The 23,081-nt window shown below is 45.8% G+C and overlaps 2 protein-coding genes across 7 annotated transcripts in view; one reads left to right on the plus strand and one right to left on the minus strand.

The window, feature by feature from the left end:
• SLC7A1 (solute carrier family 7 member 1) overlaps positions 1-23,081 on the minus strand; it is a 79,276-nt gene that overhangs the window by 33,513 nt on the left and 22,682 nt on the right. For 3 of the 6 annotated variants that reach the window (XM_045069772.1, XM_045069771.1, XM_004774813.3), the window contains exon 2: positions 7,307-7,406. The exons of 1 other annotated variant lie outside the window; for it this stretch is intronic. The gene's annotated coding sequence lies outside the window, so the exon portion shown is untranslated. Of the gene's footprint in view, positions 1-7,306; positions 7,407-13,054; positions 13,181-23,081 lie in introns of all 6 variants that reach the window. 2 more of the 6 variants (XM_045069774.1, XM_045069773.1) reach the window with 1 other exon arrangement.
• On the plus strand, positions 16,322-16,993 carry LOC101683551 (AP-3 complex subunit sigma-1-like). The gene is given in 2 exon segments (XM_045069776.1): positions 16,322-16,513; positions 16,516-16,993. Coding segments are annotated over 2 exon segments (588 nt in total). The 3' UTR covers positions 16,912-16,993.

The following is a 23,081-nucleotide window of genomic DNA, read 5'->3' on the forward strand; positions in this document are numbered from 1 at the left end:
CCGCCGTCAGGGCTGTCTTTAAGCGAGGCTTTGACACAGATACTTGCCCAACTTAGCTATAGTCAAATCTTTTCAATATTATCTAGTCAAATTGAAGAATAATATAAAAAACAAGAAGCCAGGGGAAGAACTACGAAGCACATTTTCACAAAAACCAGATACCCAGATACAATCTAGAAATGCTCCTTTTCAAGCCAACAGGATGTGATTAGACAGTAGTTATGTCTCTGGATGGCATTTCCATCACTAGGGAAGGCTGTCCTTTATCAGGACAGAGGCCCTGGCCCCGTGTACAGAAATGCATTACGACAAAAACACGCATTCCATCAGGAGCTCAGAGCTCCTCTAATACATGCCTTTAATCATACCTACTTTTGCTGTATGTGACAAAAACGTTCTGTATCTGGAATCTGAAGCCAAGTGAGCTACAAACTCTGTGAGCATCTCTAGTACAATGCTGATTAACCAGAACTGAACAGGAGCCTGGTCCTGCAGAGTGGGGGATTTAATTAAGTCAGCTTTACATGAACTGTTAAGCACTTCACTTGGGCCTTAAAAGCTGTTATATGTTTGTCTCTCAAGTAGAAAAGCAATGCTTAAATAAAGTTCCCCTAATATCAGAATTCAAACTTACTAACTCAACATTGCTTCTTTAATTCTCTAGGCCTCCAAGGTATCCTGAAAGAGTTTTCTGTAGCTCCTTCCAGAACTGTCCTCTTACAAAAAGCACAAGGAGAACTGGCATCTAGACCTGGAGCAAAGCAGAGGATTCCACACAAAACTGATCTTTCACTGCACACTCACAGTCCCATTATTTTTACATTTACTAATGCATTCACTCAACAAACCCGGGCAGTTCACAGATTTAGACACCAAGTTCCAGTAAATTTCCACGCTTCCCCATCTTCCCACGGTCACAAGCAACTCTGTGAAAAAAACCTGGAATTTCTAGAAATGCACTGGTTCCAAGGTAGACAAAGCAGCTGTGAAAAATCAGGTCCAGCTCCTTGAACTGAGCTGGAGAACAGACTCACAAAGAGGTTAGGGTTCTTGGGAAACAAGGAACATTCTACACCAGCTCCTCAAAAGAAACACATTGCAAATTCATTTAATCCCCACCAGAGACCAACAGTAGCATTGTTACTCCTCTCAGGAGAGTAAGAGTGGAGTTTAGAAGGCAGTTTATGCACATGCACACGCGCATATGCATGTATATATATATATATATATATATATATATATATATGCATTGGATTCCAGAAACCCTATCTATGCCAGGTGCCAAATGGACTCAACTTCGACCAAACTTATTCTCCATGCTTCTGACAATTCTTAATGGGTCACCTGATCCTACAAATAAAAGATTCACAAGGGTTAAGTGACACCCTCTTCTTGAATGACAACTCCTCTGTAAAAATTAAGTCAATTAGTTATTCAAATGGTGGAGTAAATTAACATAATCCACCTACTTCCCTCCAGCTGCTGGGCAAGACCCATGGGCTTTGAGGCAATAGGAACTTTATTTGGGAGTGAGGAAAGGTGGGAATTTTGGGTTCCAGCACCCAACCAAGGCTTCAGGGAATGTTCTGGAAAGTATACAGACAGCAAGGCTTAGAAAAGTATGTGTTAGAAAGAGCAGGCCAAAGCAGATGGATTAGATATTATGTTGGAGATACTATATCCCTTAAAAAAGCAGGGAGAAAGTGTCCAAAAAAAAAAAAAAAAAGAAAGAAAAAGAAAAGAGAGAGAGAGAGAGAAACATGAAATAGCACCTCTGGGAAATAATAATAACATACTGAATATGAGTTTATATGAAGAATGGCCTGGAAAGGAAACTGAAGTAGTTGTCTTTCAACAGGTGATTAAGGACATTTTTTATTTTCTGCATATGGATAATTTTTTCTATGAGTGTGGACTGCTTCTGAGTTAAGGGGAAGGAAATATTCTTTTTTTTTTTTTAAGATTTTATTTATTTATTTGACAGAGAGAAATCACAAGTAGTCGGAGAGGCAGGCAGAGAGAGAGAGAGGGAAGCAGGTGCCCTGCTGAGCAGAGAGCCCGATGCGGGACTCAATCCCAGGACCCTGAGATCATGACCTGAGCCGAAGACAGCGGCTTAACCCACTGAGCCACCCAGGCGCCCCGGAAATATTCTAATAAAACCAACAAACAAACAAGTGGAAAAAAAGGAAGGCATAAGCGTCCAAAGACAAGTTAAATCCATGTCAAGAGTCTACCTGGGAGATGTGAATAATTGAGTACATGGGATTTCATTACGCTTTCTCCCTACATTTGTGCATGTTTGGAAATTTCCAAAAGTGAATGTGAAAAGAAAGGAACCCACTCAGGGCTAACCCAGAAAACAAAGAAGAAATTCTTCCACAACCTTTATCAACCCCTACCTCCAGGACCGGAAGAGTCCCCCAGTGCTATAAGCCATGGAGTCTAATTAAATAGTCTTTAACACAGGATTAGGTTGAACCATATGAAATTATCAATATTCAGCTATTTTTTTTAACCTAGAAAAACAGCCACGAGTAAAGGGTTTGTCACAGGCAGACCTCGTCGTACCTCTTACCAGCCTTGTTCCTACGCATCCTCTGAGCCGAAGTCTGTATCAAATTTGGGGAAGCAGACTGAAACCAGAAAAGGCAACATGGGTTCCAACGAAGAGATTTAAGGGGGGAAAAAAGGAGTGATTCAGAGGTTCTTCAGAGCTTATAGTAGCTGAAAGAGAGACACTCGTAGGCATGTGTGTTTTTGTGCATATTCTGTGTACCCATGAGGGACATGAGTTCGTCTTGTGGGTCACATGTCACTGCTGAGGTGACCAGGGAGGGAAGGCACAGGCCCACTGAACTGCCTGTGACACACATCAGATGACCCAGGTGAAATGGGGTGACCATGGTGGACAGGCGGGTGGGGCAGGACCATCCTTTTACTAGAGTCTTGAATGGCAAGCTGAGAAACTGACACTCAGACGTGAAATTTTTAAGCGAAGGAAGACCATCTCAAAAACCTTCTCTTAGAAGGATTGCTCTGGTCTTGTCAGGAAACACAGAGTGGAGAGGGAAACAGCACCGGGACAGCTGACTGCTCGTGGCTCAGCCTTCTTTCTCTGGGGAGCAAATCAATTATGTTTGCCTTTGAGCATGATATTTTAATCTTACTAATAAAGCACTTTTGCACAAGCAAAGGCTCTAATCTTTCACATTCACCTGCCATTTGCTCCCTGTCTGGGCTTTCTCCTCAAAGAGCCCCAAGATACACAGACTCCACACACCCACAGTTACCATGGGAATTATCTATGTGGCATATGTCATGCGCGAATAACCCCTCAGCAGGAAATGCCGCATTTTATGGTTGGTCTTCCTGTAATGACACTTTACCAGTAGCCAAAATCGCAAGCCCTCATCCCAAAAAGAAAAGCATGTAAATGTTGAAAGAGATGTCACAGCCTCCTTGTGCGGCCAGCTACCTTCCTTGTTGAAGTCCGGCAATGACCTGCTGCACTCATCTACCTTCCAGAATATATTGGGAGGAAACCTCCGCTATGTGGGGCCAGAATGGTCTCTGTTCTCTGGGCGAGAAATGACTCTGAAGTCCCGGAAGAAAATGGCCAGTTCCACAGGGGTCCGTGCACCACAAAATGCTGGAGCAAACCACCAAATGCTGGTGGAGGACTACCAGCGGGTCAGGCTGCCATTAGATGGGCAAGGCAGCCCAGGAAGTTGGACAAATGTCGCTCCTTGCACCAGACAAGAGAGTAGCATTCAGTGTGCGGGTGCTCCTGCAGTGTGTGAGATGGAGCACCAATGCATCCTCTGTCCCAGGCAGCGCCACCTGCTGTGTTTCATGGAAGACTCCAGGGCAATCCAATCACCCTGTCCCCTACAGAATGCTACCTGAATGTGACCCCACAGCCTCTCCATGTAACAACAGTCAATCATCCAGACTGCCGTTCATGAAACTCTCCATTCTTTGGTGACTGCTTTATAACAATCAGGGTCCACATCTCCAGAGAATGAGGAGACACAGCACAGACTCCTGTTATTTTTAAGGAATTTTTAAAGGGTAACCCACAGACATCACAACTTACGCCCCAAATAACGCTGTCTACATAGACACTGCCACAGAAAAAAAATTACTAGGAGGGCGTCTTGCCTTCTAAAAGTTCACAGCCAGTAAGTCACACTTGAGACTCAGGACCACATTTCCCTACACAAACACTGTGACAAACTACAGCCAGGTTCCAAACCAGCTTGGACTGTGGAATCCAAAGCCAGGTTCCACAAACAGCAACTTCACCTGACATTCCTGCTGTGGACTGGAGCGCTCTGGGGGCAACCCCCACCCAGCAGGGTCAGGACGGCACAGAGGACATCCGAGTGGGTTAGAAGAAGGAATGGACCCTATAGAGTTGTGATCCTTTAAAGGATTTAAAGCATGGGTCATTTTGGAGAAAACAAAGGAGCATTTTAAAATAACTTTCCACAAAAATGGACAGTAGATGGCAATCGCTTTTCAAGAAGGTGATCTGTGGTCGGCAGTCTCTAAGGTGGCCCCACGATCCACTCCTGGTGTTTCCCTGAGTGTGTGGGGGAACTGGGACTTGCTTTTAGTCAGCAGAACATGGCAACGGTACTGACGTCACTCGGTGATTACGTGACATGACATCAGGCTCCATCTTGCTAGCAGCCTCTCCTTGCCAGCTTAACAAACCAAGGAGCCACACTTGGAAAAGCCACATGGCCATGAATGTCAGCCAGCAAAAGGCCAGGGCTCTGGGGTCCTACAACCTTGAGGACATGGATTTGCCCAACAACCTAAGGGAGCTTAGAAGCAGCTTCTACCCCAGCCACGCCTCCGGATGAGAACCAAACCATAGTCAACACCTTGACTCTAGGCTTGTGAGCCAAGCTGTGCCCTGACTTCTGACCACAGGAACAATGAAACAGATGGGTGTTGTTTCAGGCCTCTGGGTTGGTGGTTTGTTATTCTCCCGTGGTCCAGTCATGAGGCAGGGAGTGAGTCTGCATCTGTTCTCTCTTTAAATCTTCAAGAAGCTAAAAACCAGAGCCCAACATTTCTTTAACTTTCTCTGTTTTAATGGTGGCGTTAACGTTTCCTTGAATTGCAACTATTTTTTCTTTAAGTCTAAGTGATCTGAAAGCCATTTCCTCCTCTGGAAAAATGGCATGCATTAAATGACTATTATGTCATTTTGACAGAATGGCGTGTCTGCCCCGGGCCCCTCTCCTGGGAGTTATAGGAGAGATAAAGGTAAGCAATGCACCCTCCCTGGGCTCAGAGTGCACACAGTCTGGGAAGGAAGACTAAAGCAAGCATCAAAGCATTAGGCAAATATTTGCCTTAGGCCTACTCTATGCCTCCCCGCCCTTCTAGGTGCTGAGGAAACACCAGGGAAGGGAACCAAGCGACCTGGTGGCCTGCCCTCTGGGCAGGAAGACGGTTATGATAAACCAAGGAGCACAAACAAATGTGGCAGAGACCAAAAAGCCTCCAGGGGGCGTACCACCTCTGTCACCATCTGGCACCTGGTAGGACTCTCTTCACTCAAGAAGGGCCTACCTCCTGGTGGTTTCTAGTTCCCCTGATTTAGGTGCAGTTCACGACAAAGCCCAAGGGCCTGAGAACCAAGGATGGCTTCCCCACGCATTCTGTCGCAGTGTCCTGATCCGAGAAACAGATCTGATGTAGACTTTTCACCCCAAGGTGAACACTCAGCACCACCCCCCTCCACACACACACACACAGGCCAAGCTCTGGTATTTGGTAACAGGAAGAGGTTCTAAAATAGTCTGTTAAGACAGCACAGACACATCTGCCTATTGCAGGAAGAGGAGGAAGAGTGCAGAATGAACTCACTCTAAGCACTTTTACTAAATAAGACCTGAAAGGAGAAGGAAAGAAAAGGACATCCGAGGTCCACAATGGCTTCTGGCACAACGCAGGATAGCCTCCCATGACCCTGCTGGCAAGGATCCAGTTTTCCTGATTGTCTTCACAAAAGTGCACCTGGTAACCTACACTTTCGTTCTGACATTGACCAGTTGCAATAGCCTGATTAACAAGGGGGGAGTCTCCCAAGGACATAGAAGCCATGGGGAGCCCTCCTAATTTCAAGGCCACTTGCTTGAAGATGCTTCCCTGTGGCAAAGGTCATGGGCCATATCCCCTGCAAAGTCCCTCTGATGAAGGATGACCTTGATTATAGGTGCATTCTTGATAGAGCTATATTTGGAATTAAGAGTCTGAATGGCCCAAAGGACTGTAAGAATGTGAGAGAGAGAGAGAAGCATCAGGTGAGGTTCTTTTATAAACACACATGCCTGAAAAACTTTACCTCCGTTTTTTTAAATGCACAAAATAGTGACAATAACAATGAAGTGCCCATACTTGGTGAACTTGTTACTTCAATCAAAAAATAACCGGAATGATAGCTTTTAACTATTTTAATAGAAGAACCCTTCTTTCCCAAACCACCTCCTCTGCTGAACCCAACTGTGAGAATCAGATAAAACTGGAACCACTCTGACACAGACAGACAGGAGACACTGTGCCCCACTGGCTAGCCCTGACCTTCCCCCACCTTCCCTGCCTGGCTCCTTGGCCTCCTCAGGACTCTGGGGCTCCCAGGACCCACCTGAAATACACTGACCTATGGCAGATCACTACAGCACCTGAACCCAAGAACAAGCTACAGGAAGATCCCTAAGTAAAAGAGGGAAAATCTGAGGAATGAGGGGGTAGAAGCAAGAGGAAAAGCTTGAGAGCAGGAAGGCAACTGGAGCCAGCCCTTGACCTTGCGAAGCAAAGGCTCCAAGAGTCAAAGGCAGGACCACAGCACAGTGCATCAGGACTACTGCACAGGGGCCCTGGCCCAGAGCAGGTCCCACCAAGTCCCACACACCATGCCACACACCAGCATCTATACCAGGATGGAGGGGTAGGCTCTGACAGATCTCTCCACAGCATGCCTTGGTGGCCTCTGTTCAGAAGCCTTGTCATCTGCAGGGTATTTCGAGTTCTGTTTGAAGGAAATGTAGGAATTTAATAAAACCATGAAAGCGAGGAGAAACATCTGTCTTCTGTTGAGTGGATGGGCCTGAAGACCTAGAGGACTCTGAAAAGGCAGAGTAGTCATAAGCTTTAAAAGATGATGACATAGAGTGTAGCTGTCCCTTAACCTATAAAGTCAACAGCCAACAGAAGGACTAAATGGACAATATATTCTAGCACCCAAGAGACGGTCCTGCAGGATGTGCAGGTGGGCAGAATGTACCTGAAATAGGACGTAAGAATTCGTCACCTCGTCACCTGAGGATCACCTGGGTCCTGGAGCAAAGACGTCTCAGGAGGGATGAGACGGGAGCTTCTTGCTCCTGGAAAGTAAAGAAGAATCATTAGGCCCCATCAGGTTGGTTGTTGGCCCCACCACACCTTTGGCTGCGACAAGGAGGGATGACTCCATCCTGCTCAGCAGCAGGAAGGACACCCCACCTTACAAAGATGAATGGCATGGTAACTGAGATGGTGAGGGTCGGAGTGAAGCACCACTGGGTGGGAAACAAGACAAGAAACCGGACAAGGTGGCTTCCAAACCAGTGATCCTACAACGTGACCTCCATCGGTGATGATCCTATCTCAAACAAGGATGGTATCAAAGCATCAGCCAGACAGGCCACCTCCACAGATCTAGGACATAGGGGCAGGTGAGTACAAGCTCTGAGGCCCTCGCCAGGAGCTGTGAGGGGAGTAAATCCCCCCTCTGAAAATGGCATTGAGCACTGAGACCAGCAGAGGCAGACAGCCTCAGCTGGGTCCTTTAGGAAACAGGGGGACACCATCCGTGAAAGGCATTTTGCAGCAGACTCTCCCAGAGCAGCTACCCAATGGGCTCCAGTGTAGCCCTGCTCGGCAGACACCAGGATGGGCTGGGATGCTCTAAACATAGGATGTGTGCTCTCGTGACAAGCTGGCGGAGTGCCCTACAGTCCCACAACGAATGCGATCGAGTGACTGGAGTCACCACCGTCTGCAAGTGGGATCAGTCACCTTCACAAGGGGGCATCCTAGGAAGAGGCTTGTCGAGGAGTAGCACACAGTCCTTCATTTCCTCCATCTTACCATTTCTACTTTACACACTCATGGGCTTGTCCAGGAGCTGGAGGGGTCTAATGAAGCCTCCTGAATACAATCTGCACCACTGTGAACCCAGAGAGGATTATCAGTATGCCAAAGAGGCACAAGAAGATGCAAATCAACGCGGAGAGTTCCAGAACCTCGGCAGCAGCACACGGATTTCCCACAACCAAAATCTGACTCCATCCTCACCTGCACTCATTCCACATCAATACTCCATTCTCCTCCCCTTCTGTTCTGAAAATGTCCAAACCCTCAGAAAAGTTAAATGAACATTTACAGAGTCTTCACCTACATTCACCAATTTTAACATTTGCTATTATCTTCTTTATCTTTATATAAATATAAACTGTTCTCAGAAGCCACTTGAGAGTGAGCTATGATAGCTACCATGACACTTGACCTCTAAGCACTTTGGTAACCTGAGAACGGCACTTTTGGTATGCCATTATCATACCAAAGAAACAGATATTCATTCCGTAGCATCTCAAACACAGCCCAAAACAAACAACACACTGCTGTTCCCTCTCATGCGCCAAAAACCACAAGGGCCCTTAGAGGGCCACGGTCCAGCAGGGGAGACAGACATACAGACACATTTCCGGGACAAGGGCACCAAGATGGTGTGGCTCACATGGGGGTCTCCACCTCCGAGGGCTCCACCTGGAGATTTGAGAAGAGGCTTATGCGATGACGTAATGTTTAGAAGATGAGTCTAGCCAACACATACAGAGCAGGAGCTGAATGTAAAAAAAGAGTGGCTTGAATGTGACAGCAAGAAGAATACTGCCCACCCCCCCAAAAGTCCAAATCCCAAATCCAGGAACTTGTGACTAGGTTAGGTTACATGGCAAGGAGGAATAAAGGTTGCAAGAGGAATAAAGATGCTAATCAGCTGACCTTGAAATAGGAGGATTTTCTGATAGAATCAGTGAGGGTCCCTACAAGATGGGAGAGAAAGCAGGAGAGTCAGTGTCAGAGGGATGCAATGTGAGAGACTCCATCAGCCACCCTGGTTCTGAATGTGTCAGGGGACCAGGAGTCAAGGCAGGCAGGCAGCCTCTGGAAGCTGGGAAGAACAAGGAGCCAAATTCTCTCCAGGGTCTTAGGAATGGAGCACATCCCTGCCAACACCTGGACCTGAGCCTGGTGAGACCTATTTCGGACTTCTGATCTCCATCCAGAACTGGAAGACAATAAATGTGTATGGTTTTAAGTGAATGAGAAAACAAAACAAAAAACTGTGGAGGCTGGAAACAAGGCTGGAAACTGTCAAAGCGCCGGGAGATGGGGGCAAGCCCTTATGGCCAAGCCAAGAAAACTACACTTTGTTCTCTGGGGAAGGGAGAGAGCCAAGAGCCATGATCGGATCTCTATCTGGAATAAAAGGAGCAGAATCTAGAAGAAAAACAACTGATAATGTTGGTTGCCATTGATAAATTTGACCTTTCAAACAAACAAACAACTTAAAATTTTGGGAAACTTGGATCCGTCACCCAGAACTTGAAAGTTTCTCAAAACTTAAGAGAATTTTCTGATGATACTGGTGGTGATACTAACAAATGTGATTTTTAGAAAACAATTACGTGATAAAATCTGTCCACCTCTGGAAGATCTGTGTAATTCAGTAAGACAGTAATTCACTGAAACAAAATCATACATGGAAAAATGACTGATTCAAAGGAGAAAATGGATTTTTTTTTAATGTACAAAACAGACCCATTTTCCAGTAAAAAAAAAAAAGCCTATCAGTATGGATTCAGATTCTACTGTGGAACCAACTATCTCCTTTCAAGTTTTCGTGCAGTATCAAAAAAGAATACCCATAATTGTCCATAAAGACTCCTGCAGTCCTCTTTCTTTTCCAAGTACCTATCCAAGGTCACATTTTCTTTATATATTACAACTAAAACAACACATCAAAATTGACTGATGCATAACCAGACATAAGAATCAAGTTGTCTTCAATTAAGCTGAACATTAAAAAGATTGCTAAGTATATAAAATGACGCTACTCTTACTAATTTTCTGTTGTTGTTGTTGTTCTGGAAACTAGGTATTTTCCATAAAAATGTTATGCTAACATAAAATGATTTACTGTTGTTATTTTTAGATGGATTAGTATATAAACACTTGAAGTTGTTTTAGATTCTAATTTGTAACATGATAAGCATTTATACATACAACCCACATAAGCAAAACTCCTTCAAGTCCTCCACAGTCTACAATTACAGAGCACAGGGGGGTTCCAAGACCAAGCGGTTTGAGAACTGCTGCATTCTGGGCTGTCCAGTCAAGCGAACATGGCCACGCTGGATCCAAGCTCATGTCACAAAACTCTGCTCACACTTTCCTGTCCTGGTATACAAGCAGTTAATGCCCAACTCAGAGGTCCTGAAGAAAAGCATGCCATACATTAATCCAGGCTGAACTCATCAGGATTAATAGGATTGGAATGCATAGCAAATACATTCATTAGTACCGCTTTTCTTTAATCCAAGAATGTTCTAGCTGATTTATTCTATTTCAGCAGATTTGACAACTCACTTTTTTTAAAAAACAGAGTAATGAGAATGCTACATACACTTCACACTTGAAGGATTTGATCTCCTGTATTTCATAAACACAGCCAGCAGCAAGCACACCGGACGAGCTGGCCTGGAAAGGTGAGGCCGTGACACCGGGGCTCTGTGTAATGGGGGCACCCGGCACTTGGACAGGGCGTATGTATGCACAGCAACATGAAAACAGCACGTTTTTCTATGGTGTATTTCTATGGAACAGTCTAGATATCAGAGGCATATTTCTATGGAACAGTTTAGATATCAGAAGGAATCAGATCTTTTCATTAGGTACACTGATGAAGCACCAAAAATGTTTGGCCATTTTTTAAACATAATGCCCAACTTTCTGGCAACTTAAAAGCTGCTTTGCCTATGAGTGTGTTTTTATGCTGTTCTTCATTCCACAAATGTTCTGGGTGCCAGATATGGTTCTAGAGACCAGGATGCAACAGGGGCCTGATCAGACCCAAACCCCTGACTTCCTGGAGCTTAGGTTCTGTGACTGGAAGCCCCTCTTTGAAAAATGAGAACGGGTGAAATAGTAACTGGAAGAAGCATGCTTCTGCTCTCCTAAAGCAATTCCATGAGATTTTCAGATACAGGAGGCGCTCCAGTGACACAAATATGTGCTCCACCCCACAAGAAGGGCAGATGCTAGGGCTGTGGTAAGGAACAAAGCTACAGGGAGCACAGTTCAAGGCAACTAGGCGATCTCTATCATGTCTACTGACTTGAACCAAGAGCTCCTTCAGAATGGCTGAGTGCCTATGGAAGGGCCAAGCCAGACCCTGAGTGGGCACGGAGGATGTCCAAATCCTGGCAGGGGAGCATTTGTAGTTTAAAAAAGCAAACCCTGATTAATTCTTTTCTTTGGCATGAATAGTTTTCAAATTTCAGCCTAAGATATTTGGTGGTTAAAAGAGAACAGGGGTGCCTGGGTGGCTCAGTCGGTAAGCAGCTGCCTTCGACTCAGGTCATGATCTCAGAGTCCTGGGATCGAGCCCCACATCGGGCTCCCTGCTCAACAGAGAGCCTGATTCCCCCTCTCCTTCTGCCTGCTGCTCTGCCTAATTGTGCTATCCCTCTGTCAAATAAATAAAGAATCTTTGAAAATTTTTTTAAAATTTAAAAAAAGTAAAAGGGAGCATAGGCTAAGAGGCTGCCAAGTAGTTAAACAGACATCAGTTTTCTGTTCAAGGGAAGAAGTGGAGAATGGAACGAAAGCCTGAAGTCCAGAAAGGAGCGTGCAATGTCCCCAGAGCCAGCGGGGCAGGCCTCCAGGCATCCGGGAAGGATCCAACCCTGTGCCCAGAGACTCTCAGACTCCATCCCCTGCTCCACGAGGAGCCTGCTGTGTGGGAACTGCAGGAACCACATCAAGCATGGAACCCCCCAGCGGCTGTGCCTGCACCCCGCAGAGAGGTCCACAGGAACATGGGAGCCAACCCTGCTCTCTCCTTCAGCCTCCCAGTCTTAAAACCACATTTTAGGTCTATCCAGAATGGCCAGACCCTTATTAACTGAAATAATTCACTCCCAAGGAGCAGACCTGCAGGGCGCCAGAAACCACAATACTTTGACAGATCACGTTCCCCTATGCTTCAGTTGGACCCACATTTGGGACTACCACAGCTCCATGACCACCTAACACGTGCTTGCTTCCCGGCTTCTCAATGATAAGGGCTTACCCCTGACCATGGGCTTCACAGCTGCTACTCAGTGATTTCCCAGGAAAACTCACACACTGGATTCCAGCGTCCACCTGAGAATGTGAATGCCTTACCTCTTTTTCCAATCTCCAATGCCCACCCGAATCCTACCTGAACTGGAGACCTACACCAGTTTCTGTCCCCTCCCTGAGACAGCAATAACACTACAGCCTAAATGCTGTTTGAAAGACCACAGACTCCATATAGACATCTGTGGTTCTATAAAATTTATGAGGGGAAAAAATTTCATATGGTAAAGGAAATGTGGTCAAGGAAATAGCAAGATATTTATCCTCCCCACAATCCTTCAATAATTAAAACTACACCAGCCATTCTACACCAAGGTAAAGGTCACTGGACTCACAATTTGATGACTCAACCTTCCACCAAGAGGCAAAATACTCCACAAAAAGCCCTCCCAAATCTTCTTTGTACTGCAACAGGCCAGTGAAGGCCGTTCTTCCCCCTTGGCCTATGTCTCCTGGTGATGCCAAGGGAAGAGGAAGGGTGGCAAGAGAAGCTGCGAGGGGCCAGGTCTAAGGTTATAGGGCAACGATTCTCAACCAAGGTTGCTTATGCTCCTGCCAAAGGGCATCTGGCAATGCCTGGAGATACCTGTGGTTGCCACAAGTCAGGAGCAGGGGGGTGTTGTCATCATCTAGTGCTCAGAGGCCAGGAACACCACTCAACATCCTATGGCGCTCGGGGCAGCGTCCGCAGCAGAGATGTACCAACAGAGCACTGAGGGAGACAAAGCGTGCCTTTTACTGTGTGAAACTGTCTGCTGCAAAGTGTTCTATGGACTTTTTTAAGTGAACTGGTTTAAGATTTTTTTTTCTTAAAGCTTCCAATAACATCTGCAAACAAGCATATTCACTGAGAAAGTGAAACCTTGTCACAACATTGCTGAAGAACCCTCCACTGTCCTGAAACCAGGGCTGAGAATAACGAAGAGGCAAGCAGAAGACAGGGAAGAGTAAACAATTAAAAAACACGGGTGACTAAGCCATGCTTCACTTTTTAATGAGTTCTCATTCCTAAGGGCGAGTTGGTATCTTGTAGAAGGCTGGAGACCCAGGCACTCTGCATGACTCTGCTTGGAAGGTGAAGGTCAAACCTGGAAGAGCTGGGATGGCCAGGGAAGTCCCCTGAGAGAGAAAGGAACCAGCAGGCTGAGTCCCACGTGCTCACAAGGGCCGCAGAAAGAATGCCTCATCCCACTTCACAGGTGAGGTGCAGGAGCTCAGGGAAGGACCCCACCGTGACGGAAAGATCCCACTGCCACTTCATTAAACAGTCCTCTTGTTCTGCAAAACACGGGTTCAGTGTTGGAGCGGAAAGATATCTCTACTCTGCAGCTCTGAGAAAGCACAGAGACGAGGCAGTGTTCAGCATAGGAGGATGGCCACTTCTCTCCCTGAGATTTCTGCCTGCCAAGGAGCCATGAACCTCTATTTCTTAATGCCTGAGATCTGAAAAACGAAATAATAAATTCAGAGTTGGAAGTAACCAACTCACCACCTAATGCAGAAGTGCCCCCAGGCTGTCATGGGTTTGACAGGAGAGAGAGGGGAGGACCGGTGCTGCCGGGGGGGGGGGGGGGGGGGGGGGGGGGGGGGGGGGGGGGGGGTGAGGCGGCACAGAGAAGTGACTCTCCAAGCTGCCACCTGCCTCCCTCCCCCTTCGGAGCTCTCACCAACCAGCCTCTGACTTCTGCCTCCATTTGGAGTAATGCATTCGCATCTGAAGCCAGCCATATCCCCCAAGGCAAGAACAGGAAGAATGGCTCACATTCCAATGAAATGGCTATTAGGTGCCAGCCCCATGTAAGGCGCTCTATGTACACGACCTCATCTAACACTCAAACCAGGCCTTGACGTTTACACAGCTGTTGCACCCATCTTACTGAGGGCAAGCCAGCCCTGTAAAGTAGTTTTAAAGCTGAGCCTTGGTTCAAACCTGCGCGCACCTGACTCCAAAGCCACTTGGACGCTCCATTACCTTTAATGCTACTGAAAATCTACGTGAATGTATAATCGGTCCCCCACGGCAGTGGGTCATGATATAATTACAGTAAAACTTTAATCAGACATAAGGGGGATCTTCCCACTTAGCAAATGCAATGAGATGCGAGGGAGCGAGGCGGCAAAGATAGGTCTTCAAGGTGACTTTGGTTTCAAACTCTGCTCAACCACTGACCGGCTCAGTGAGCTCGGGCAAATTATTCTGAAACTGTTTCCTCACTTCTCCCAAGAGGAAACTACTGCACAGCTCATGGAATTGTTTAAAAACAGTAATAAATTGAGATTATGCATATAAATATAATCTGTATTTTTTAAAGTACTTACACTCCTGGGAGACTGTCCCTGAATAAGTGATATCATCTCAGAAATACTCTGCCTTCATTTCATCCCGTTCTGCATATGCACTGGCTCCTGTTTGGCGTTTTGAAATTTCTCCACCAAATAGCTAATGAGCAATATAAATAGATAAATGCAGCCAGGGGAAGCTGCTATTTTAAGAAATTCTCCAGTTGAAGGGAACAATTGTTTGATGTGTGAATAATCAGTTCTTAATTACACAGTTTGTCAATATTTTAAAAGTATTATCTCACTACAAGCTGCGGGGGTAGACTGTGGCACTTACCCTCTGTTTCTCTCTGCCAGTAACTGAACCCAAAGAGTTTAATAAAATACAATCATTGCCAGTAAGGAAGTGACATATTATTGAAAAAAAGAGGTACTCACGAAACATACACATACAATACAAAAACCACAGGGTATTCTCCAAATGAGCAGCAGAGAAAGGAGACACGGGGGAATTTCAGAGCAACAGACCCAGGAAGGAGTGGTCAGGGGAGACAGAGGCCAAGGTGAAGGTTTGGCGAGGCTGAGGGAAGAAGGTAGGCACTCCCCAGACAGGGCTGAGCAGCATGGAAATCTGGAGGTGTGGGAAAACACAAGGGGGTCCCGAGAGGGCAAAGGGGCCAGCCCACCAAGGCATGGACAGAAGGAAGTCAAGGCTCTCCTGTCCATGGTCCATGCAAACCTTCTCCAAGATCTCTTCTAGCTCTATATTGGTTTCCCCTAAAAACACACACACGTATTTTGGCCCTACACTGATACATTCTCCTGAGACTCAGTAAATGCTACAAATGATCCCTTCTATTCAGGATTCTCTTGGGCCACCTGTAAGGGCCCAGGCAGGAAAATAAGGCTCTTGAACTCATGCTGTGTGCCTGGAGAGGTGCCTGGGAAGGACAGCGTCATCGCTCCCAGAGAATACAGGCAGTAGCCACCTCTCTAGTTCCCCTACTCCCAGTTCTCAGGCAGCCTCTTCAAGTCACCCACCTCCTCCCTAGTGCTGCTCTTAACCAACATTTTTTTTTTTTTAAACCAGGGGCACCTGGATGGCACAGTCACTTAAGCTTCTGATTCTTGGTTTCAGTTGAGGTCCTGATCTCAGGGTTGTGGGACAGAGCCCCAGATTGCACTCTGTGCTCAGCACAGACCCTGCTTGGGTTTCTCTTTTTCTCTGCCCCTCCCCACCACACACACTCTCTCTAAAATAAATAAATAAATGTTTAAAAGAAAGAAAAAAGAAAGCAGTAGCATCCATGCAGACAGATGCTATGGTTTTGAGCCAAGGACCCTTCACCTGTTCTACCTCTCAAAAGGCAGTGACTTGGCATTTTATTAATCCTTCCCTTTGCCAAGTCAAAGTTAAAGTTACTTCTCTTTTCTGGGGGCCAAGAGACGTGCTGATTGTTTCATAAAAACCTATGGGGAGTGGGGAAGGATCACCGGTGTGATCCTGAGGCGAGGCTCACGCGCCCGCCCCCCCACTGGCCCCCAGCGCCCACCCCGTCGGCCCGACTCAGCCATGATCAAGGCGATCCTCCTCTTCAACAACCAGGGGAAGCCATGGCTCTCCAAGTTCTACCAGCCCTACAGTGAAGATACACAACAGCAAATCATCAGGGAGACATTCCATTTGGTATCTAAGGGAGATGAAAATGTTTGTAATTTCCTAGAAGGAGGATTGTTAATTGGAGGATCTGATAACAAACTGATCTGATAACAAACTGACATTATGCAACATTATATTTTGTCTTCTGTGTGGATTCTTCAGAAAGTGAACTTGGCATTTTAGATCTAATTCAAGTATTTGTGGAAACATTAGACAAGTGTTTTGAAAATGTCTGTGAACTGGATTTAATTTTCCACGTAGACAAGGTTCACAATATTCTTGCAGAAATGATGATGGGGGGAATGGTGCTGGAGACCAACATGAATGAGATTGTTACTCAAATTGATGCACAAAATAAGCTGGAGAAATCTGAGGCTGGCTTAGCGGGAGCTCCAGCCCATGCTGTATCAGCTGTAAAGAATATGAATCTTCCTGAGATCCCAAGAAATATTAACATTGGTGACATCAGAATAAAAGTGCCAAACCTGCCCTCTTTTAAATAAAAAATTAAAAAGGCCACTCCCAGGTAAAATCCAGGGGGAAAAGTCATCTAAGTTTACCATGCAGTTGTTTACCAAAAATAGAGGAGGAAAGTCTTGGATTTAAGTCAAGGTACTGTATAAAAGTTGTGTAAAATCGGTATGGAAGTTCAATGTTGCTTTTCTTGCTCAGTGATTTTGAAGAAATTGAGTAGTTCCGGTGTGATGTTTCTCTTTCTTTTATAAACTGTATTCCTGTGCCCACCTACAGCATGCCTCTGTGTATTGGCTACTACAGTATTTCAAAAAGTGTTTGAGACGTTTCTTTAAATTATGTACAATCCAAAATGTTGGTGTTTTGTATGGCTCACAAGTGCAGCATTCCATAATTCTTTCTGTTATTTGTCACAATGGTTATTTAAAGAACCAAGTATGTATTGCATAAAAACATTATGACCTTTTCCTCTTAGTTTAAATAAACTCCAAGGTAACTGGACTTTCTAAAGCACCTTTCTGTTTGCCTGATATCTACTTTAGCAATAATTTTTTTTACAACCCTCTAACTCAACAAAGTAAATAAAAGTATATTTTATCACTATTAAAAAAAAAAAACCTATGGGGAGGAACACAGTGACGGCTGCACAACAATGCGAGTGTACTTAATGCCACTGAAATATACACTTCAAAATATACAACAAAAAACAGAGTTGCTTTAAAAAAAAAAAACAACTAAGAAAATTCCTAAAAAAAAAAAAAATACTTACCATATGACCCAGCAATTTACTCCTAGATATACAACCAAGATAAACGAAAGCATGTATCCACACAAAAACCTGTACACAAATGTTCCCAGCAGCATGACTGAGAATAGCCAAGAAGTGGTTAAATAACCCTAATGTCCATCAAATGATGAATAAATAAAACACAAAATACCTATTCAATGAAGCATTATTCAGCCTTACAAAGGAGTGAAACACTGACACAAAAGCCACCATGTGGATGGACCCTGAAAATACCACGCTAAGGGAAGGACACTAGTCACGAGAGACGAAATGTCTCATAAAGACGGAAGGTTGATTAATGGTTGCCTAGGGCTGGGAAGGGGATAGAATAGGGATGCGGAGTGACTGTTAGTGCACATAGGCTTCCTTTTAGGGGTGATGGAAATGTTCTAAAATTGTGATAATAGTTGCCTAACTGTGGCTATAACAAAAAAAAAACACTGAATTTATACTTTAAATGGATTAACTTTATGGTACTAAATTGTATTCCATAAAGTTGTTTAAAAAAATAATAAAAGCTAGGAGGAGCCCAATCCACCAAAGACAGCGGCATGGTTTCCTACGAAGGGCACCTGGGCAGATCCCAGGATTTCCATGCAAGTTCCATGCAACAGCAGCACTTTCTCCATGTACTTCAATTCCACCCCAAGTCAAAATTCTACCTCTGACCCTCTGACCCAGAAATCAATAATTACAGTGCTGGTTGCAGTTGGTAAGAGGAGCTCCACCTCCCTACACAAGGCGTTTATGGTACGTAACAGTCATTTTGCTTTGAGCGTTTCACCAATGGGCAATTATCTCTGGCGTAATACACCTTCCCTGCAAGCACTAGGTCTTTTCTCATTCTGTTTCACGGCAAACATGAGCTCCAGGCCTAACACATGGCCAAGATACTTCGTTGTGACAGGGCACAGGATAATAAAACTGAAGAAGAGTACAGTCCATTACATAATATACTTTGTTAAGCTTTGAGTTCCAACAGGATACAAGGGAAACACCCCTCACTCTGTGCGTATGTGGCCTGGATCTCAGAGAAAATGGGAAGGTTTTCATAGCTGATCAGAAGTGAAAGATCATCAAGCAGTAAAAAAAAATCCAATAAGGTCTCTTCCGCACTAGTGCAGAATTTCCAAAGATCATCAAGGTGCGCTACCAAGACAGATAAATCACCAGTGAGGCAGGGAAAAGACATGTCCAACTTGGGGAGCTAGAAGGAAAAATGTATGGGAAACAAATTTCGGGATACTTCCTGCACTGAATGTTTGGCATGCTCAGGAGGCTTGGAGGCAGCCCTTTGTCTGCCCAGGCACACCCAACAAGTGAGTTCATACTACTCTCTTGGGCATTTACAAGCCCTGGGTACAACTCAACGCAGGCAGGTGTCAGCCCGCCCCTGCCCTCCTATGGACATGTCCCCGACCCTGCGGCAGCTCTAAGGAAGCCGATGGAGACAAATAAGTCTTGCATGTGGCCAGGGGAGGGGCACAGGTCCAGGAAAAGAGGAGCCTGCCTGCGCCAGCCCAGTGATTACCAGAGGGAATTAAGCAAGCACTTGCAAGCCTTGCCCTCTGAATTTCTGTACTTTGATAGACTTAATTTGTTCTCCTGGGGCGAAATAGCAGGCTGTGTTAGAGCAATTCTATACAGGAATGCTTAGGGAAACCTAAGGGGGCAGGATGTGATTTAGGACTCCACAGGGCTCCCACCCAGGGAACCATTCTCCCTGGGAGAGAGGGGAGCAAGGCAGGCGGGGCACCAGACACGCCTGCCATGTGTATCAGCCGGGACTCAATTGAGAAACGGCTCTGTCCTCTTGTTTTCTCCCATTAACTTACACAAAATCTCTTCTTGAGGCACTTCTTGAGAACATTTTCATCTGTGTAAAACAGTTCCCAAATAAAAAATCATCAAGAAATGCCAGTGGCAGGAAAGAGTCACAAGAAAATTTAATACATTCCAAACCCATCTATTCTCACACCTCCTTCGTGAGTTTTTGCGGTTATCTTTGTAGCGTGCATACCGTTCTTTATAATATCCTTCCTTAAAGGTATCTACCTCTTCCGTAATTTAAATATTTTTTGTAGAAAGCTTTGTATTACTCTCAAATGGAGTCCCGCCAAAATGATCTGAACTCAAATATTCAGTTCAGCTCCATTACCCAGCAGAAGGGCCGTCTGTTTCCTGCAGAGATCCTGATGGCTACAGTTGTACAGGTAGTGAGCACAGACGTGTCTATTTTTTCGAACATCCATTGCTACTTAGCATACTATTAAGATAAAAATGTTTGTCTGTGCCCTCCCTCAAACTGCACACATGGTACACACACTGCACTTAGGGAAACAGAGACACGGTCTGTGTGTTGGCAAACTATAGCGTGTGGCTCACTTTTGTTACCGACGAGAAGTTAAAAGTGGTTTTCACAGTTAAATTTTCTTTCCTTTTTCTTTTTTTTAAGGAGGAGGATGAAAAAGAGGAAGAGAAAGATTCTCATTCAAAACATCTGGCCCCAAAAGCCTAACACATTTGCTACCTGCCCTTTATAGACCAGTTTGCTAAGCCCTGCCCTAACCCATTCCTTTAAGTTTACCAGTGAGACAACCCAAATCCAGACACACTGAATGACTGAGAAGCACCTGCATGCAGGTCTTAAGGATTCTAAGTAACTGAAGGAATTTTACCAAAGAAGCCATCAGTTTAAATGTTTTCAAAATGAACCCCTGTCCTCATCTGAACCACATTTTAAGAACTGAGTCTTATCTAAAGCAAACCAAAATGTCAGGATACACAACTCACCTAAATGGTCTTTGTCCTCCAACACCTAAAATCACCTCCTCTTCTGTGTGCCCAGAGCCAGGGACCCTCCACCCTTCTCCAGTACATACCGGGAGCCCACCTGTGTGCACCCTGAGCTCTCCAGGGCCAGCAGGAGGAGAGAGACTCTGTGAAGGAAGACACTCTCTAACACAGCCAGCTGTGGTCACCAAACCCTCCCCTGTCTGTCCAGGCCTAGGGTAGGGGGCCACTGAGGGCCCCCTGGCAAGGCCAGGCCACGCCACTAACACGGTCGGACCACCCCTAACCTTGGCCTTGACTTTGTAAATAGTCGCTTTACTAAATTCACCACCAATTACCCAGCTTGAGAGCACCATCTGTTCCCTGTGGGGGCCCTGATGACTCCGGCCTTAGGGGCAGCAAGCTCTGGATGTCTGCAGCTGCTTCTGCCACCTTGGGAATGTGGGCCGCCTGGGCCTACTCGGAGCACAATGCCTCTATTGTAGAACTGCACAGCTGGACGGGGCTTGGACCACCTGATGACTCACCCTCTTCCTCCAAAGTGAGCTGCCCCCGAGCTGCCCTAGACCTAGTGTGGTCTCAAAAATGCCCAGAGAGAGTCGAGTGATGAGTTTTAACAAGACACCGCATTTTAAAAAGGCTTTTTTTCCTAAGCCTTCAACTTAATAAAATCTGAGCAGTTGGTATGTCACAGACTCTGTGCTCGGAGTTTCAGACGCACAGCCAATCAACAATGAGAAAACTGAGCCTCGGAGAGAGGCTGTGGTGCTCGTCGGAGCTCTAAGCGGTTGTGTGGGAGTCACTAAGCAGTTGTGTGAGTGTCGCCCCAAATGCTCTTTACTCAGCCAGGTTCCCCCCAACCTGAAGCCCCCTCTGTCACCCCGTGGCTGGCCAGCAACACCCTCCATACCACCCCCACGGTGCCCTCGCCAACACAGCAAGGCCACCCTCAAGTCTGTCCGCAGCCGGCCCAGTCCCACGATACGGAGAAGGCCAGGGTCGGGTGCAGAAGGCCTCCTGACCCGCAGCCTCCTGCATATCAGCCCATCACCTGGACCAGCCAACAAAGCCAACTACCCAGTACCTCCTGCCTGAGTGCAAATCCCTAGGCAGGCGCATTCACCACGTCTTTACGGCATAAAATGAAATGGCGGCTGCGGGCAGTCGTCCCTCTTGTGAACATTCTCTGTCTAGGAGCCTAGCGTGGGAGAGAACATCAGAGCTCCCTGCGCCTGGGTGGGAAGGCCTGGCAACTCCCAGCAAGCTACGTTATTGACCTGAAGGCATACTGAGAGGGAAAAGTTTTTTCCTCTGTCCCATTTTATACCTGCTCACTGACCTGAGGAATCAGGAGCCCTGCCTGCCCTCGGCTGTGCGATCACGGGCAAGTCACCAGACTTCTCTGTTTCACCTGAAAACTGAGATAAGGATACTACTTACCTCATCTATACCTCAGCCCACCCCTGGCTTCTCCCGTCTGCGAGAGCCAAGGAACAGAGAGGGGAGACAGAAATTAAAGTCTCAGATAAGACCAGATTCCTTTTTTTCCCTCTGCAAGATGAGGACAGTAGTACTAAGTGACACTTCAGAGTTTGGGAGAGGTCCAAATGAATTAACATTTGCCCTGAAGAGCACCGGGCACACAGTAAGTGCTATATGTTTGCTGTTGTTTTTATTAGCTTCTTAATTTATGAAAGATCTTACTACCAGCCAGCCTGCGAAGTGATGTGAAGGTCACGTACTCAAAATAACTGCACTTTTATAATACGAAGGTATTCAGTAATTGACAAGGCACTATTCAAATACATAGCTGAAACCATAAAGATAAGTTGACTGATTTATTTCTATCTTCCCTTATTCAGATGGTAAAAGACTTCAGGGCTGTTGCCTAGAAATCTTTAAGTTGGCTTAAAACTATCAAAAAGATAAGACCAATGGATAGAATATATATGAATTTTATATAAATGGTATAATTAACAATAACTGAGTTTTTAGCCACTGATTTTTATTTTAAAAGACTGAAACATCCTGGTTTCTGTAGCACTGAGACACATCTCCTCTGCTGTGTGCATTGCTGGGGGTTGGCAGGGACCACAGCCGGCCGTCCTAGACCTCCCCATGTCATTCGGACACCAGGAAACACTCAGCAAGCACTCCTTTAAAAATGAGCAGGTCATGTGGCACAGGCAGCGGGTCCTTCCCCTGGACGACACCAAGCCACCCAGAGACCTCTTCACTAGTTTGGCTTTTGGGACAAATCTGTAAGTTTTTGCTTTCATTTAGAAAAATAAAATGCTCTGCTTTACCTGCTCTACCACTGGGGCAGCTCCTCTGACTTCTTCCACCCTGAACTCTGGTGGGGAAAGAATGCCCAGTCAAGAGGCCGCTTTCCTCCTGCCGGGAGGTCTGGACGCTCACAAAGCCCAGTTATTTGTTTTGCCAAACTGTGTATACATTGAATGGAAATGTTTGTTTTCCATGTCCCACTTTACGTCTCTAAAGACAAATGATTAAAGAATTATTTCGGGGGCATTTTTTTCCGCTCATCCCCTCCAACCTGGTCATATCAAGCAGCCTCATTTCCTGCCTTTTAACTCACATTCTGTCGGCATATCATCC

Source organism: Mustela putorius, unplaced genomic scaffold (assembly GCF_011764305.1).
Source record: "Mustela putorius furo isolate JIRA1106 unplaced genomic scaffold, ASM1176430v1.1 tig00003942_pilon_pilon_pilon, whole genome shotgun sequence".
Classification (NCBI taxonomy): domain Eukaryota; kingdom Metazoa; phylum Chordata; class Mammalia; order Carnivora; family Mustelidae; genus Mustela; species Mustela putorius.